The sequence below is a fragment of the Gallus gallus genome, chromosome 11 (assembly GCF_016699485.2).
Source record: "Gallus gallus isolate bGalGal1 chromosome 11, bGalGal1.mat.broiler.GRCg7b, whole genome shotgun sequence".
Lineage (NCBI taxonomy): Eukaryota > Metazoa > Chordata > Aves > Galliformes > Phasianidae > Gallus > Gallus gallus.
This window is the reverse complement of record NC_052542.1, coordinates 10,004,550-10,020,346: the sequence shown is the minus strand read 5'-3', so window position 1 is coordinate 10,020,346 and position 15,797 is coordinate 10,004,550. Positions and strand designations below refer to the sequence as shown.

General features: G+C 40.4%; 1 protein-coding gene across 3 annotated transcripts in view; it reads left to right on the top strand.

The window, feature by feature from the left end:
• PEPD (peptidase D) overlaps positions 1-15,797 on the top strand; it is a 365,025-nt gene that overhangs the window by 308,782 nt on the left and 40,446 nt on the right. For all 3 annotated transcript variants that reach the window (XM_046899469.1, NM_001079717.2, XM_046899470.1), the window contains 2 exons: positions 1,813-1,881; positions 7,827-7,904. In XM_046899469.1, coding sequence (XP_046755425.1) covers positions 1,813-1,881; positions 7,827-7,904 — 147 coding nt within the window. The remainder of the gene's footprint in view (positions 1-1,812; positions 1,882-7,826; positions 7,905-15,797) is intronic.

Here is a 15,797-nt window from a genome sequence, read left to right as displayed (position 1 = left end):
TTTGTCTTCAGCAGAGCCAGGATTTTAACTACAAAGTACTGGCAGCTTCTGTAATTCTGTATCTATGCTTTTTTTGGCTTTGAAAAGCCAAATTTTACCATCAAAAGGATATGCGATCCTTCACTTATTTTGGACAGGCTATACAAAGCTGTCTGTGATAGCACTGCTGAATTTCTTGCCAGCCACCTGAATGTGTTTCTGATGAGTCATAGTCTGAAAAAGTAAATTCACAGCGATGTGAGTAGTTTTACTGCTTGTACTGGAAAACTCATTACCTGGCGAAGTTATGTTCTCTTCAGCTCAATCACATAAGCAGCTCCTCACTTTCAGAAGAAAGTCCATAATGTTTGATGAAATAATCAGATTTCCTTTTTTAGAAAAAAGAAACAAAGTTCAAGCAGCAGATGGATAATGTGAAGCCTGTCTTAATTTATTTACTGCTTTTTACTGCTAATCTGGGAGTACTGCAAAAGGTGACTGCTGTTACTGTGCTGCACAGTTTCATATAAATTCCAACCATGAATATGTGATCAGTTGTCATATGGAAAAACAAGCCCTGCTATCCCTGCATCAGTGATGATGGAAGGATGTTTACAGCCTTCATTATTTCATTTTTAAAGCTCTTTAGAAGGTTACTTAAAGTTTCTGACTAGAGGAAATACTTTATCCAATAATTTAGCGTGAAGGGTCTATAAAACACAATAAAAGTTGCTTCCTGGGACGTAACTATACATATATAATGGTAGAAAATATTGTTTTGCAAAATGTTTGTGCAGTGCTGGGTCCTGTAGAATAAACCTTGCGTGCAAGCATGCTGGGAGCAGCACGTCTGTAACTTTGCTTCCATGTGAAGTGTCCATTTGGTAAGGAACCGACTGCACCAGAGCAAATGATGGTTTTGATTATTAATTTCATTAGCCAAATGCAGTGCTCTCTGCTGTGCTCTCACTACATCAGTTCCTCCTTTGCTTCTCTTTCATTTGACCTACTCTTTGCAGTTTTTGGTTTCTGAGGCAGTAAAAAAAAAATCAGTATTTCTGCCATGCAAAGCCACAATGGTTTGAACAGAAAGTAAATCTTGGAAAACGTGTCTCCCTACTAAGTCCCTAAATGTAGGCTTTTCTTTGTCCTTTTGTGATCAATTTGTATGGCTTGCTTTGTTTCTCTTTAAATACTGTCATTTTGTGTAATTTTAAAATCTAGTTTGGATTTACAAGCATGTAATGTCTTTAATATCCTTCAAAGAACTTGAATTGTGTTCTGTGGATTGTTTCTGCAGGATAAAATCACAACATCTCTATTTGAATAGCACCATTATCACTCTGTGTTAATGAAATGATTTTCAGTATTACAACAAATGAGTTTTTGAATCCATTCAGTATTAAAGAGAATTGGATTGTAATTAGAACATATTTCAAAAAGAGTAAAAGGATCCATGATATGTGCTTAGCTCTTAAAACACCTAATCCTATATTAATTGTGCTTTGGGCACATCTGCCCTCATGTGAAGGGGACTTTGACAGTAAAGATGAAAACGTTTTAATGCTTTTGAGGCCGAAGAGCTCCTCCAACAGGATGTCATTGCAATGGGGAGCAGCATTCAGGGGCACTGTACTGCACTTACATGAGGGGTGAGGTGACCCACAGAGCTGTCGAGCTGTGAGGCATGAGCTGAGCGCTCACCTGGGCAGAGAACCCAGTAGTGAGCCGGGATTGGCAGCGGCACAGCTGTGCTGAGACAAGGCTTGCTTTCCTCTCTGTCTTGTGGTCCTTCTGAATACATTAATAATTACCAGCTCTCTTTCTTTGCAGCCTTTTCCAGCACTACTGCTACACCCGAGGCGGCATGCGCCATACTTCCTACACTTGCATCTGTGGCAGGTAAGTTGATGGCTTCTATCGAATTGTTGAAATATTTATTGTCAGTTTCCCGCTGGATAATTGTAAAATTGTTCCTTTGAGGCATGTGATGTGTTTGTGAGTGCCACCAGAGTAAGTTTTGAACGGTTTCCCCTGGAAACGCCAAGAAAGGGTGGCAAGTGTTGGATCTTAAAGAAATGGCTCGGTTACAGGTTCTACTGCGCTCAAGAGATTCCACAATGGCTGCTGCTGCTGCCAAGATAGCGTTTGTGCTCACATCCATGCCACAGTTGGCTCTTTTATTAAGTAGAGTTATGAAGAAGGGCTGTAGAGCTATTCTTTGTTGTTCACAAATACTTTTTGTGGAATGCACCTGAAGTATTTCATAACGTTCTCCAACTTGTTTGAGGTTAGGCTGCACTAAAATTGATTTGAGAAAGTGAGGTTTTGGAAACATTTTGCTCTCCCTCTTTTCTTGCTCAGCAGTTGGTGTTGGAGCTTTTGTATTTGAGAAAATACAACTTTTTATAACAAGTTCTCCCTTCAGCTGTAGAGCTGCACATCTTTAATTCAAAGAATTCAGGAGAGTAGCGTAGGATACATATGAAGGACAGCTGTGTACTTTGTGCAGAGATTAATCTCATTTAGTTAATGGATATATATATATCTCCAGTCAGAGATGTATGAGACAGATGAGGTGTATCTGTTAATACACAGACCCCACTGGTAGATCAAATGATACAGGCATTTGCCTGAGTTCACATAGGTTTTATTTATAAAAAAAAAAATAATTTTAAGTTAATGACAATGGTGTTATTTTGCTTCAGGGGTAATGAAAACGATCAGTATCTCTGCTTTTTTCTTCTGTTTACTCAATTCATTATTTGCAAATGCAGTTTTCCAATTTATATCCCAAATTGCAGTAGGAGCATGAGCAGTTTTATGGCAAATTGTGCATCTAAATTGTCAGGAAATTTTCCTGTTTTAAGTACCATCATATAACTTGAGAATTAACATCCCATTGCAACGAGACTTCATCTCTGTGGTATCATTACAAGCTGAGAAGGTAAAATCAAGTTGTCTCTGTGCATGGTTTTCCACTGCCATACAGGCTACACACTTACAGTGCATCGGAATCTGTGCTGCAAAACTGGATTTGGGTACAGAAGCTAGAAACAGGGATGCCATAGCTAACCCTATAGAAACTCCTACTGAAGTAGGAATGTAGTGTGAAGCACAGTGAGTCCTTGTCGTGGTACAAGATCCAGACAGCGCCCTGATGTGTGATTTTAGCTGGGAGTTGGCGCTGTATCCTACTGCTGCAACTGAAAATGGAGACAAACTGGATTTAAAAATAAAACAACAAAAAGGAAAGAAGCCTTTGTAAATGAATAGCTACATTCTGATTGTGAGCAATTAAGTAAGAACAAATAGAATTAACTATCTTAAGCTAGGTCCTAATAAAATAGGTATAAGCAGATCTATTTGATGAACCCAATTAACATAATAATGGTAAAAGTAATAGGCGTTTTTAATTACCATGGAAATGTGATTGTAAATACTACGCTTAACTACATTTAAGATTAAAAATAGCTTTTACAATTAGGGTTTTTGAGCAGTTAGGTATGATTCTGTTCATGCTGAGTTCTGTTGTTTTTCCCAAACTTCACACAATGATATTTGGCATGTTGTTTACTTTTTAGTCACTGGCCTGATAATTTCCATACAGGAGAATCATGTTATTAATTATAAAACATTTTCTATTCAGCTTTTAAAAAGGTGCTCATTAAACCAGAGGGCAAGAGTTATCAATGCTATATTCCATATAGAAATCACGTGCTGCAGTTTGAGTGTATGCATTTGTTGCTGTCCCTGTCCAGTACCGACTCAGTTCAGGAGATGGTGGATGAATATTTGATGAAACTTAATATGTGTCATGTATTCACTTCTATGTATTCACTCTCTAATCAGTTGAGAATGATAACACACATGGGTGTTACGGCTCGTCACATAGCTGGCTTAGTGCTGTAGTTAACAGTGCTTTCAAGGGTTGTCAACTTGTCAATGATTTGAAGCACCAGCTGATGTTATGTAAGTGCAAATAAAGGAGAATAGTGGTACCTGATAAATGGACTTAGATATATTCAACAGAAATCTCTGAAGAATTGATTTCGGAGGAATGTGCAAATACTGTGCAGTGCCTTGAAATTCAAACTGCTCCTTGCAGTGCCTCAGTGTACCTAGTGGTCATTTTGCAGGGGAGGAAGGTGAAGGGTAAGGCCAGAGTATTTACTGTGTCCATGCTTTTTTTTCCTTCACAATACAGTGTTTTAAAGTTTCATCTCTTAGATGAAAAAGTGGAGAGAAGACTGCTAATGCTTCCTTGTGGATTGACTTCATTATTGAAATAGTGATGGAAATAGCTTGCTGGTTCAGTTCGTGGCCTGTTGATTTTTCTTCAGATCTTACTACAGAGCTAATAGCTGCTCTTTTTCTTATGTTTGATACTCAACTTAATCCTTTTCTTAAAATATTACTGACATACCTCTTCTTTCTTCTGCTCATTTCTTTTCATAGTGTTTCCTGATTTGACATGTATTCTGGGGCCTTTTTTCCCCTTCCTAGTAACCTGAATCCTTTCCTGCTGTTTGCATTCTCAGTGGTGTTAATTTGCTGCTTTTCTGCTGCTCCGTGTAGTTCCGTCTGTAACAAACATTTCTTTGGCACCAGTTCGAGGCAGATTATTAAAGGGATGGAAATAGGCCCACCGAAATCTGTTGGAGGACGTTTCAGCTGTGCTGCCCAGAGGCAGCCTTGGGCATCCCTGGTGCTGACCTGCAGAGGCCCGGAGCCACCTGGCCGGCATCTCCTCACAGCACCCGGTGTGGAACTCTGGCTCTGCTGTGAGAACTTTTGGCTGTTGCTCCTTGGGGGAAAGAAGGAGCTTCTCCAGGAAGGCTTGTTTGCTTTCCAGTGGCTGGGGGGTTTGTTTAAATTGCTTTTAAAGCCACCTTGAAAGTCTCACAAATCATTACGAACAATTCCTGGTTAGCTGTAACATTCACCTCACGGGTACGTGTCACTTTAGGGAAGCTTCTTTGTGTTGCTCTGAAAGCATCTTCCTGTCTCCTTGTGTGAAGGTGCTTCTAACAAGGAGGGGCTGACTCCCACCTCTTGGAAGCGGGGCAGAGATGTGTCCCCACCTGTGTTCGCTGCGGGTGGGCGATGCATTTCTGAAGCAAGTCATTCCCATTCCAGGCTTTGGGCTGTGCTGAGACAGGGCCAGGCCCAGAGTGCTCACTTTGCATTTCTTCTGAGTGAGAAACAACTGTGAGGGCTTTCAGGAGCATGGCTGGTGTGCTGCAAGGTGCTCAGCCTGAGGGCCGTGCCTGGAGCCGGTGAGGGGAGATGGGCCTCTCGCCTGACAGAAGCCACCCAAGTGCATCTGGTGTGGGGATCTGGTCTTCTGCACCAGCAGCTCCTCTCTGTGTTACAGAGCCAGGGTTGAAGTGAAAAACAGGGAGTCTCAAATGCCAAGAAAGACTGTGTGCTGCTTAACGCCTAAGTAACGGTGGTGAAAAACAGATTTTTGTGCATCTTCTGTAACAGTTGGTGCCAAACTTTACAGAAATATTTTGTAAACTAAAACCTTTACATTAAACTATGCAAAGGAAATCCCTCGTCCTTATATTTGGAACATCTATTGTTGAAAACATTTGTGCAGTGTTCATATTTGAACATAGGACTTGTTCATGTGGCTGGTATGATGCATAATGCTGAGTGCCAGCGTGTGATAAGTGAACAAGTTATCTGCAAATACGTTAGCATGAAGTCATGCCCTTAAGCTTCATGATGCATTTTTTGGTAGTTGATCATAAGTATATGCTATTTGCTTCTCCCCGTTTCTGGAAAGAGATAAGGAATAGTGTCTGCAACTAAAATCCTAGCAAGGTCCTGTGGAGAGTGTGTGCACATGCCACTTGTGGGGTGCTGCCATTGGGGCAGCATCACAGAGCAAATCAATTGCAGCCTTAATTCTGTGTTTATTTTAACTCTTGATTTAACAGCTTTAATCCTTCCCTTGAGTTTTGTATGATTATAAGAAATACATTTTCTGTCAGAAAATTATTCCTATTGTTCTGAAATGTTGCCCCCCACTCTGTTGGTGCATGCTGATTCCTACGTGCTAAAACAGCAAGACAATGATCTTGCTTTGTATTAACATGATCCAGCCCTTTAGATTGAGCATATTCTGAAAATTAAGAACGCCTCTGCTTTCTCATCCATGGTCCTTGCTTATGGAGTTATTATATTTGAGTAAGTAAATAATCCATCAATTAAGTATCTAAATGTTCACAATGACTGCCTGTATCTTGAATGTAACATTTTGGGGGATACATTGCACATCTACTGCTTTTGCAATTGCGCTTACCAGAAGTTTAACATGAGAAGTATGTCAGGTTGCACATTTACTTCAGGTACAGCAAAGCATTCATGGAAATTGAGCCTCAGGTTCCTTTCACCTAAAATATGAAGCAGTTCAACCATCTCGACTGAAAGAACAGAGTGACCAAAATGGTTTTGGTAAAACGTAGACTGAGGAGGTCAGAGAGGTGCCAGAGTAACCCTGTTCCAACACTTGTATTTTTGGTTATAGCTCTTATGGCTGTTGGAAGAGAGAGAGCATCTGTCCAAGGAGGGAAGGAAGGGAAATAGGTAGAGCTTGAGCTCTTTGCCAGTATTTTAACTGATGTTTGCTAGACAAGAGGGGGATGCCAAGACCAAATACAGGTCACTAAATGCCTTGTGGTGCTTTAGAAGTGTACAAAAGAAGTCTGTCCTTTTCTGGAGATGTGTTATTCCTGTGAATCAGCAGGTTACTCGAAAGCATTCCCAGGATTTAAAATCTTTTCTCTGTAATGTGATTTTAATAAGAGGTAAAAATAAAGTGATGGTTTTTGTGCCTGGTATTAACTGCTGACATCATACAGCGTGAATGTTCCCCTAGCAGTGTGCGGTGTATCCATTCCAGCAGAGATCACATGTAGCTGTGCCAGGGGTCAACTGGCACTCATGGACTGCTGATTTCTTCTAGATTCGGTAACTCCTAACGCATTTCAAACATGTCAGATTTTACTCTAGTGGGAATTTCTCTTTTATGCGTCAGACTATTTAACCTTAAATAGGGAAGTGACTCACTTAAGTATTTTAAAAAAATCCATAATAAATGGGCACATATTGAAAAATTACTTAATTGCATCCTTGACACTTTCCTGGATGTGGGAAGTATTTGTATGAACTGTACTGAGTCCCTTCTGCAGAAGAGTCACATCTTGCAGTCAGAATACTGGTGTTTGTGTCCAGATGTGGAGTCCTCAGTACAGGAGAGGCATAGACCTGTTGGATCGTGTCCAGAAGGCCACAAAAATGACCCAAGGGATGGAGCACCACTCCTACAAGGACAGGCTGAGGGAGCTTTGGGCTCCTTAGCCTGGAGAAGAGAAGGCAGCGAGGTGACCTGATAGCAGCCTTTCAGTATCTAAAGGGGAAGGGGAGCTACAGGAAAGAAGAGTACAGACTCTTTAGCAGGGTCTGTGGTGGTAGGACAAAGGGAAACTGCTTCAAGCTGAAAAAAGGTAGATTTAGTTTGGATATAAGGAAAAAGTCTTTTACAGTGGGGTTGGTGAGGCATTGGAACAGGTTGCCTAGTGATGTGGTTGGTGCCCATCGCTGGAGACTTCCAAGACGAGGCTGGATCAGATCCTGGGCAACCTGATGGAGCTGTGGTGTCCCTGTTCATTGCAGGGGAGTTAACTAGATGACCTTTAAAGGTGCCTTCCAACATTAAGGATTCTGTGATTCTATGGTTACATTTTTACATCATCACATTTACGATGTTTCTTATATTGTGTGTTTTAATGTTTCTTCTTCCACTAATTGTGGTAAATTTTCTTTTTGCCTCTCAGTGGGGAGAACTCATCTGTTCTGCACTATGGGCATGCTGGAGCCCCAAATGATAAGACTATTGAAGATGGAGACCTGTGGTAAGTAAGAATTAGAGTTTACTTGATGTTTCTGTTACAATACTGACTGTGTTTCAATATTTACATTATATGTACTCTTGGAAAGTCTAAATCTTTAAAGCAGCATGTAATTTTGCATGCCAGGATATTCAGAGTTCTTCCAAATGTCCTGTTATACCTCCATCCCCCGTTGAATAGGAAATTAAAAAAAGAAAAAGAAAAAAATACAGATCTTTAGAGTTCTGCATTGTAGCAGTATGATTGCAAGTACCGTACATTTTTCTCCACTTGTATTACATTGCACATGTTTTGCAGTATCACTGCAGATAAAAGCAGTGTGAATAAAATCACCAAAGACATCACCATAGATTTAAAGACAAACCTAATTGTGTGGCATGTAACAGCAGAATACAGCTTTTGTACTTCACCTCTGAGGACTTTGATCAGAAAGCCTGCATTTGTAAAAGGATGGAACTAGTTCTGGAGGAGTTAATCATAGATATTTAGAGGAGGTTTTGTATTAGATTGCTTTTGTAGCATGTGCAGTGAGGGTGCAGGTAGGTGTTTTCACAGTTGGATGTAAAGATGTGGAGGAAAGCAACTGAGTATTATCGTAGAACCAAAAGCCCTTACAGAAAACAAATTGATTTTTCAAAAGCAATTAAAAAAAAAAAAGCTTTGTTAGCTGACATTCTTGGTACATCTGCAAGGACTGCAGAATGCACTTAATTACAGATATGTAATTTATTTTTAATAGTGTAGAAACTTCTTTAGAAGCTTTGCGTTCAGTAGTTTATGTATTAACTTCATCTGTGGTGAATAGTTTACTGAGCCAGACAAACAGTACTGTTTATTTATTGCACTACAATGGCTTTGACTTAGGATCACATTGTGTTTGGGTAGATGATATCCTGTGAGGTGTTTTTTATCAGGTAGGGCACACCGCCGTGGTACAGTACTGACTGTTGTGTTTGATTAAATTCTCAGAAAATCACAGCTTATGTTACTGAGGCATAATACAAGGTATTATGATGTCCTGTCCTTTAATATTAAAATTAAGGCATTTAAACAGTGAAGGGAATGGTATCATTGGGAAAACACAGGATTAAAGAATATAAGCAGCATCTCTGCAAGCAGCAATCCCACCTTTTTTAGCTGTCTCAACGATAAGAGCAAGGATTAACTTTGTTTGAAATGCCTTTTTCCTGAGATGGTCCAGTTTCACATCTTAATTAGATGAAGTTTGCCAGGTGCAGATTGGCTTTTAGCAAAGAGTTGCTCAGATCACCTTGACCTTGACCTAGCAGAACAGGCTGATGTGGTTAGCTTGGTTGTGCTCATAGGGGGGCAGGATGACCCTCCTGCTCATAAGGAAGTTGTAAGAAAATGTAATTGTGTTTGTGTGAAGGTGATTTAAAACTATACTCATTTTCTCCAGTTTTGGGGGGGAAAAACAAAACAAACAAACAAAAAAAAACAGTGAGCTAGCTTGAGAATACAAATTATAACAAGAAACTTCCTGTGTGGTTTTACTGTATGCTTTTACAAATTTGTAATTTGGATGTAGATGTGCCTGTGTGCATACAGAATATGTTGTTTAAAATGACAGCATGCTGATCTGTTTATGTATGTTAAAGAGTTCACGTATTTGACTCTCAATTAAGCTCTTTAATAGCTACTGGGAGCCCTCTGTTGGATATTCTTAGCAAGCCATGAATGCAGAGGAAAAAGCAGCATTGCTTTTGGTGAAGAAGAGGTGGGATTATTTCGGCTTCTGCCAGTAATTTTGGTATGAATCTACTGTAATAACTTCACAGAATAGTGGAATCTAACAGGATCAGAAGATTGGGTGCTTGGTGTGATTTTTATTAAATTATTCCATAGAGTTTCACATTTTTCATGAAATTATGTAATTCATAGGAATAACATTCAGTCATTTTGCAGAAATGTGCTGCTCAGGTGCCCTATGTTCTAAGCAGTGAGGTGAAGCAATTACCAGCAAATAAGTCAACAAAGTGCCCAGAAAATAAATAGAAGACATTAGATTAGTGAAACTAATGCTTTTCTTCCTTGAGATACTCAAGTGCTCTTTGAGGAGTATCAGTTACAAGGATTTGCAGGTATCAACAAGAGGTCTCAGTCAAAATTATTGGGCTGTTGCATAATTTAAGACTGTTACTCTGACTTCTTTAAAAACTGTGTCACATTTAGAGCAGTCTGATTTTATGACTTCCATTTTTGAAAATTAATCTACATCAAGTGGATTTATTGCTTCTGGAAGAAACTGCGATAGAATTAAATCTCCAGTATTGCATCATCATCCACATCTTTACGTATGCAGCTTCTGCGCTGGGAGGTCTCAGTGCAAGACAAGGGCTGTAAGGAAAATTCCTGGCATTCCTTGTCAATATGGACTGTCTTACTAAGCAGGGCTGTCATTTTCAGTCATTATATTGCATATAAAAATGAAATAGCTAACACAAGACATCACTAATGACAGAAGTTGTACTTTTAGGGTTTCAGTATTCAACATGTATGGGCAAAGCACTGTACTGATACTGATATCAAATATAAATATTACAGTTATAGCAAGTAAGTGTTATATAAATAATTCACATATGCTAACGCCTGTGTGGTGGACGTGTACATGAGTATGGATGGCATGGTTTAAAACAAACACTTCTCCTGCACAAGAATCTGTTATCTCCATGGTCAGAAAGGTGACGCAGACAAATTGCCAGGCCAAGCACCCTTGTGAATCACAGTTCTGTGCTCTCTGCTCATTCACTTCGTGTTAACATTTAAATAAAATCTTCTGCTCAGAATGTTGAAAATCAGTATTACAAGTATATACAGTGCTGATGTACAGCCAGGCTAAGGTAAAATACTGATTTTCTTCTGTCATCATAAACCTGTGACAGCTTGGAAGAAACTGAGCCTGAGACTGAGGTTTACTGCCTTATCTTGAGGTATTGCATTATTCATTGTGTGCTGAGACACCTGCTGGTTCTGTAGCAAGGCTGATTTTGATTTTGGGAATTGGAGTTCTAGTTCACTAACTCCTGCCCTGCACACAAGAGGCCTCAAGGAGTCATGAGATAACCACAACCCATTTTCCAGTGGGTTTGGAGTCTCTCCACCACCTCCAACACAGTTTGGATATCAAAAGGTCTTTCCGTGTTTAGAGGGAAATTAGATGGGAAGTTACTACTTAGGGAGAAAACAAGTGGATTGAAAGAGCACAGATTTAACACCCTGTGGAGTTCAGCATGGAGCAACAGCCATGTCTGTATGGAAAAGGGAAAAGCGGCCATCAAGATACATGGGGGAAAGTGTGAGGCCAAACATCTCCCCTCACCTTTGTGTTTTGGTGTGTTGTGTAGGAACTCTTGGAGGTGTTGAACCTGGAAAATGTACTTTACATTTTGATTTTGAGGAGGTATTTAGGAAAATGAGAGCTTATTGCATTCAGCTCGCTGCCTTTGTTGTGTCTGGCATTGCTATGGTGTTGTTTTATTGCAGTTGATCTGATGAGGTTTGACAAATGGATGGTGCTTCTGTGATCTTAAAATAAAGATTGGTTCTCCGTGATGAGGCTCACACTTAAATACAGAAATGTAAGAAAATAAGCCTGACCACAGATGTCGCTGAAATGGATCTGACTGTTATCACCTGACATGGTTTTCTGTGTGCTGCTTGCAGGTCTTTGTCTTTTATGGCTTCTGACAGATGTGCCTCAGTGAAAATTCAGCACTTGTTAAACCAACCTTCAATGGCAGTTTTACTGATCCTCATGTTTTTCCTTATTACTTGGTCCATTCTGGCTTTGCAAAATGCTGCAAGCAACTGTGTATTCTGTTGAAGTGCATGGCATTCCTACCGTGTCAAAGCATCCTCCCACATCATTCTGTTAAGGAAGGCCTCTGGCTGTGAGGCATGTCCCCCCATCCCAGCACAGCCCCAGCAGCAGAGTCAGAGCTGCAGCACTGTGGCCCTCCCTGCAGGGAGTCCTACGGTGTGATTCAATGAGAGCTCAGTTGAAATCACAATGAATATAGGAGGACAGCATCAACTGCTCGCCAAGTGCAGCAGCCCTTGGAGAGATGCCGTTAACCTTGTGTTCACAGTGGGCCTATCTGTTGTTTATAAAATTAAATTACGATGCAGCTTTAAAAGTTTCAGTGAAGCAGGTTGGATCATCGGATGATGCCTTGCATTTTATGCGGCTGTTCCTCTGGACGCTCTGATGTAAGTGCACTGGTTCCAGTGAGGCCAATGTAAGTGTGCAGTAGCTGTGCAGCAGGCTGCTTCCTGCTGGGAAGCTTCGTGCCTGTTCTGGCAGATAGTTTGATTGCATTTTGGTGCCAGAATTTAAGCAATGGAAAAGTCTTATTAATGCCACAAAATCAAATGCAGCATGTTAGAAAAGTGCCATCTTAGCATAATGCATCTATGTTAAGTGTTTTAAATGAGTCTCGGCTGTATTAACAGGTATTGTTATTTGCTTAGTCAATTAGTAGAGTTGGGCATATGAAAGCAATCCAGTGTTGCAAAATGATTTTATTGGACTAACTCAATTCTGAGGAGTATTTTTATACTCATTTCTTTCCTTAATATTCTAACGCCAATTTGAGGCACCAGAATTACATTAACACCAGGGGGCACTCAAATAAGTGCTCCCTGGAACCAGAGAGCTTTGTGCTTTGATACCGGAGGCACAGCAGAGCGAGGCACAGTGCCTGGCCAGGAGCATTGCCTTTGCATGTAAAGCACATTCCACTCACATTGTGCTAGGTTGGAATTTGCTTCCATCTATTTGGCACTGCTATGTGCCTTTTTCTAAATGTTCTATTACTACAACTTCTGGTGCTCTTGAAATGCATTTATTTAACTTCGAGTGCTCCTCCTCTTGGCATTTCAGAAGCTTTGTCAGTCTCAGGGAGTTTCTTTTGACGGCATATAGAGATAGTTGAGACGGTTGTTCTGTGTGAAACAGAGGGAAGATGCTGCATTTCAGGGCTCTTCGTTGCTCAGTTACCCTGATGAGATGAAGGACCATTTGTAGGTTTCGTGGCGGTGTTGGTCACTCAGAGGTGCGCAGAGAGTATTGCAGAAGAAAGTTGCTTGTTCATGTTTGTTCTTAAAGGGCAGGTCTTCTGTTCAGTAAAATATGTTACTTTTCTAACTTTCCTCTTTTTATCTAAAAGCATAGTAGGTAATTTTCTATAATCAAAAGAATTGTCACTTTCTACATAGGATGTGTGCATTTATCTTCTACGTATACTCACAGTATGCATATATGGTGTATATTGCATTGACAGTATCTCTGTATTTCTCTTAATATTACTCAGTGTTATTTGTAGAACATTTGTGTTATTCCCTTCTCTGCCGGAATAAATAAGCGTGTAGTATGAAAGGATTTCTCATGAGTACTGAGGAACTATCATTTATTTCAGGAACTTATTGCAAAGGCTTTCAACTATTCAACTAAAGGACTTAGGTGAGCTTGAGGAAGGTATGCTGCTAAGGAAGGCAGAGGTTTGTTGTGCTTCTTTTCCAAGCTCTGTGAATTTGCGCTGTGTTTTACAGAGTCCTCTGCTATTGATGCCAGCCTGTACACTGAACTGCATTTGTCCAGGTGGGGGCAATGTTGCATTAAAAAGCAGGATCTGACCAGTCTTTTTGCACCATGTAATACAAGTCTGCCCTTTTCCACCCAAAGTACTTCATTGTCTTCCATTAAAACAATTTATCCTACGGAACAAAATATTGTATTTATTACTTCTTGAAAGCACTGCCTTTAAGATCCCAGGATATTAATGTGTCAGATGTAAATGCTCCTCTATTTTATGTGGGTGAGAGTAATATTTTCGTTTGGCCCTGCGCATTTTTACTCGTTTTGAAGTTTGATGCTATAATAATATGCAAAAATTATGGTTAGTTTTAACCTTTCAGTCTGCAGTTTTGAAACAACTTGTTGTTAGTTATGGTTTTGTTTCTAATAATAATAATACCCAAGTACATTGCTACTACTTACAGGCTGATTGCAAAATCAACTGGCTATCCATTTTTGAAATAATTCCTCTGGCTCAGTGCCTTTGGTTTGATTAAAATTTGTTGTTTTCATAAAGTAGAGGTATTTTTCTTCTTACTGTGCCTATAGAGGATATTATTGTTAAGCTAATCTGCAAAAAGCAAATGATTTGATTAAAAATAGAAAACTGTATTTTCTAGAATTGGCAATAGTTTTCCTTGAACTGCTTGGGTTGTGTTAGCACTGGGTAATTCAGGCTCTGAGGGAGCCTTCATGCCTGCAGTGCATAAGATTTTTTTTTTGCCTCTAAATGAGATGTATCTGTCTTATTTTTAGATTAGCATTCCCACCATAGTTCAAAACACCTGAGAGTGTGCAGTTACCTTGGCTTCTCTTGTGCTGATTTGACCGGGGTGTTTAAATAAAATAAGTGGGGTAAAGCCTAGTATTTTAAATAGCTGTAGGTTTAATATTGAGCATTCACAAATGCCTTTCAGTTTAATCTGCTTTTGGTGGTGGTCTTTGTTGACATGAATAAACATGAAGTATGTTAGAAATACCCTGGATACTGCTTATCTTGGATAGTTTTCAATAGCAAAGCCTTTCTTGTTGCTCTTGGTGTGAGGAACTCCATCAAAAAGTTCAAAATAGAATTTTAGAGGGAGTCTGTCTGGCTCTGTCTGCTGTGTGGCTCAAAGTGGAGGTGTCAGTAGGCTCCAGCACAGCCTCTGGGTACCCCTAGGAACCAGGTGCTATTCTTCAGCATTTGGAACAGCCTTGGCTCTGTTCAGGAGCCCCTTGCTGTGCCCATGATGGACGCGTGGCTCTCAGCACGGGGTCATGAGGAGCCCTCCTGGTGTAGTACTGCTCCGTGTGTAGGCTGAGTCACTGTAGGCCTTTAAGGAAAGAATACTTCTGATTTCACTTGCACATTGCCGTACTGTACGTACAGCTCAAGGTGCTGCTCTGCAGAGTAGGTCTTTTTCTCTGAAAAAGAAAAACATGTCCTTCCTGGCAAAATGGCAGGTGTGGCTGGGGAAGGGCGGCCTCAAGCTCCTTGTCTGAAGAACCAGTTGCTGCCTTCATTACTGCAAAACTGATTTGAACATTTGGACTGATTTGCCATGAAAAAGCTAGCAGCTCTTTTTCTTTTTGCATTCAGTTGTCTTGTTCTGTCCAGTATTCTGAAACCCCTTTGTGATGGATTCCTTTTGAAAACTGATCTTTTGGAGGTTGATGGAGCAATCCTAAGAACAACTACAGTATCTCAAAATAAACAAAACAACAAAAACATTACATGAGTGTGTACATTGGTCTCTATCTCAGTTTTCATCAAGGAAAAATAATCAGAAGCATTAACCATTTCTTTACAGGAATGCATGTGTGAGCATGCACATACATACAATAAGAGTAGTTGATGGTATTTGCAGTGAAAATCGATGAGTAAAGGTCTTCACCTACTCCTGCAATCTGCAGCAGTTGTTTGTCCAGGTCAGAGTGCCCGGAGTGGCTGCTGAAAGTTAAGACCCTCAAGTCCAAATTTTAGCACATGAGAGCGGTGGCCTGAATCAGAAATATCAGATGTGTGCTGTTCGGCTTACACAGTACCTTCTGCTTCTCACTGTAGGCATCTAGAGTCACTTGCAAAGTTCTGGTCACTTGAAAAGGTAGCTTTGTTTTTCTGTGCTGGTATCTCACCCTCCTGGTGAGGAGCTGATGTGGTGTGCTCTCTGCGGTGTGACTGGGAAGCGTGCAGCAGTCAATGCAAGCCTTTCCGTGCAGATTTTCTCCTCCTCCCTGCAGCTCTGACATCCCACTCCTTGTTGGAGCTCGCAGCAGCTGGCAGCGGGCCAGAGCGTCGTGTTTGCTGCCATCTCTGC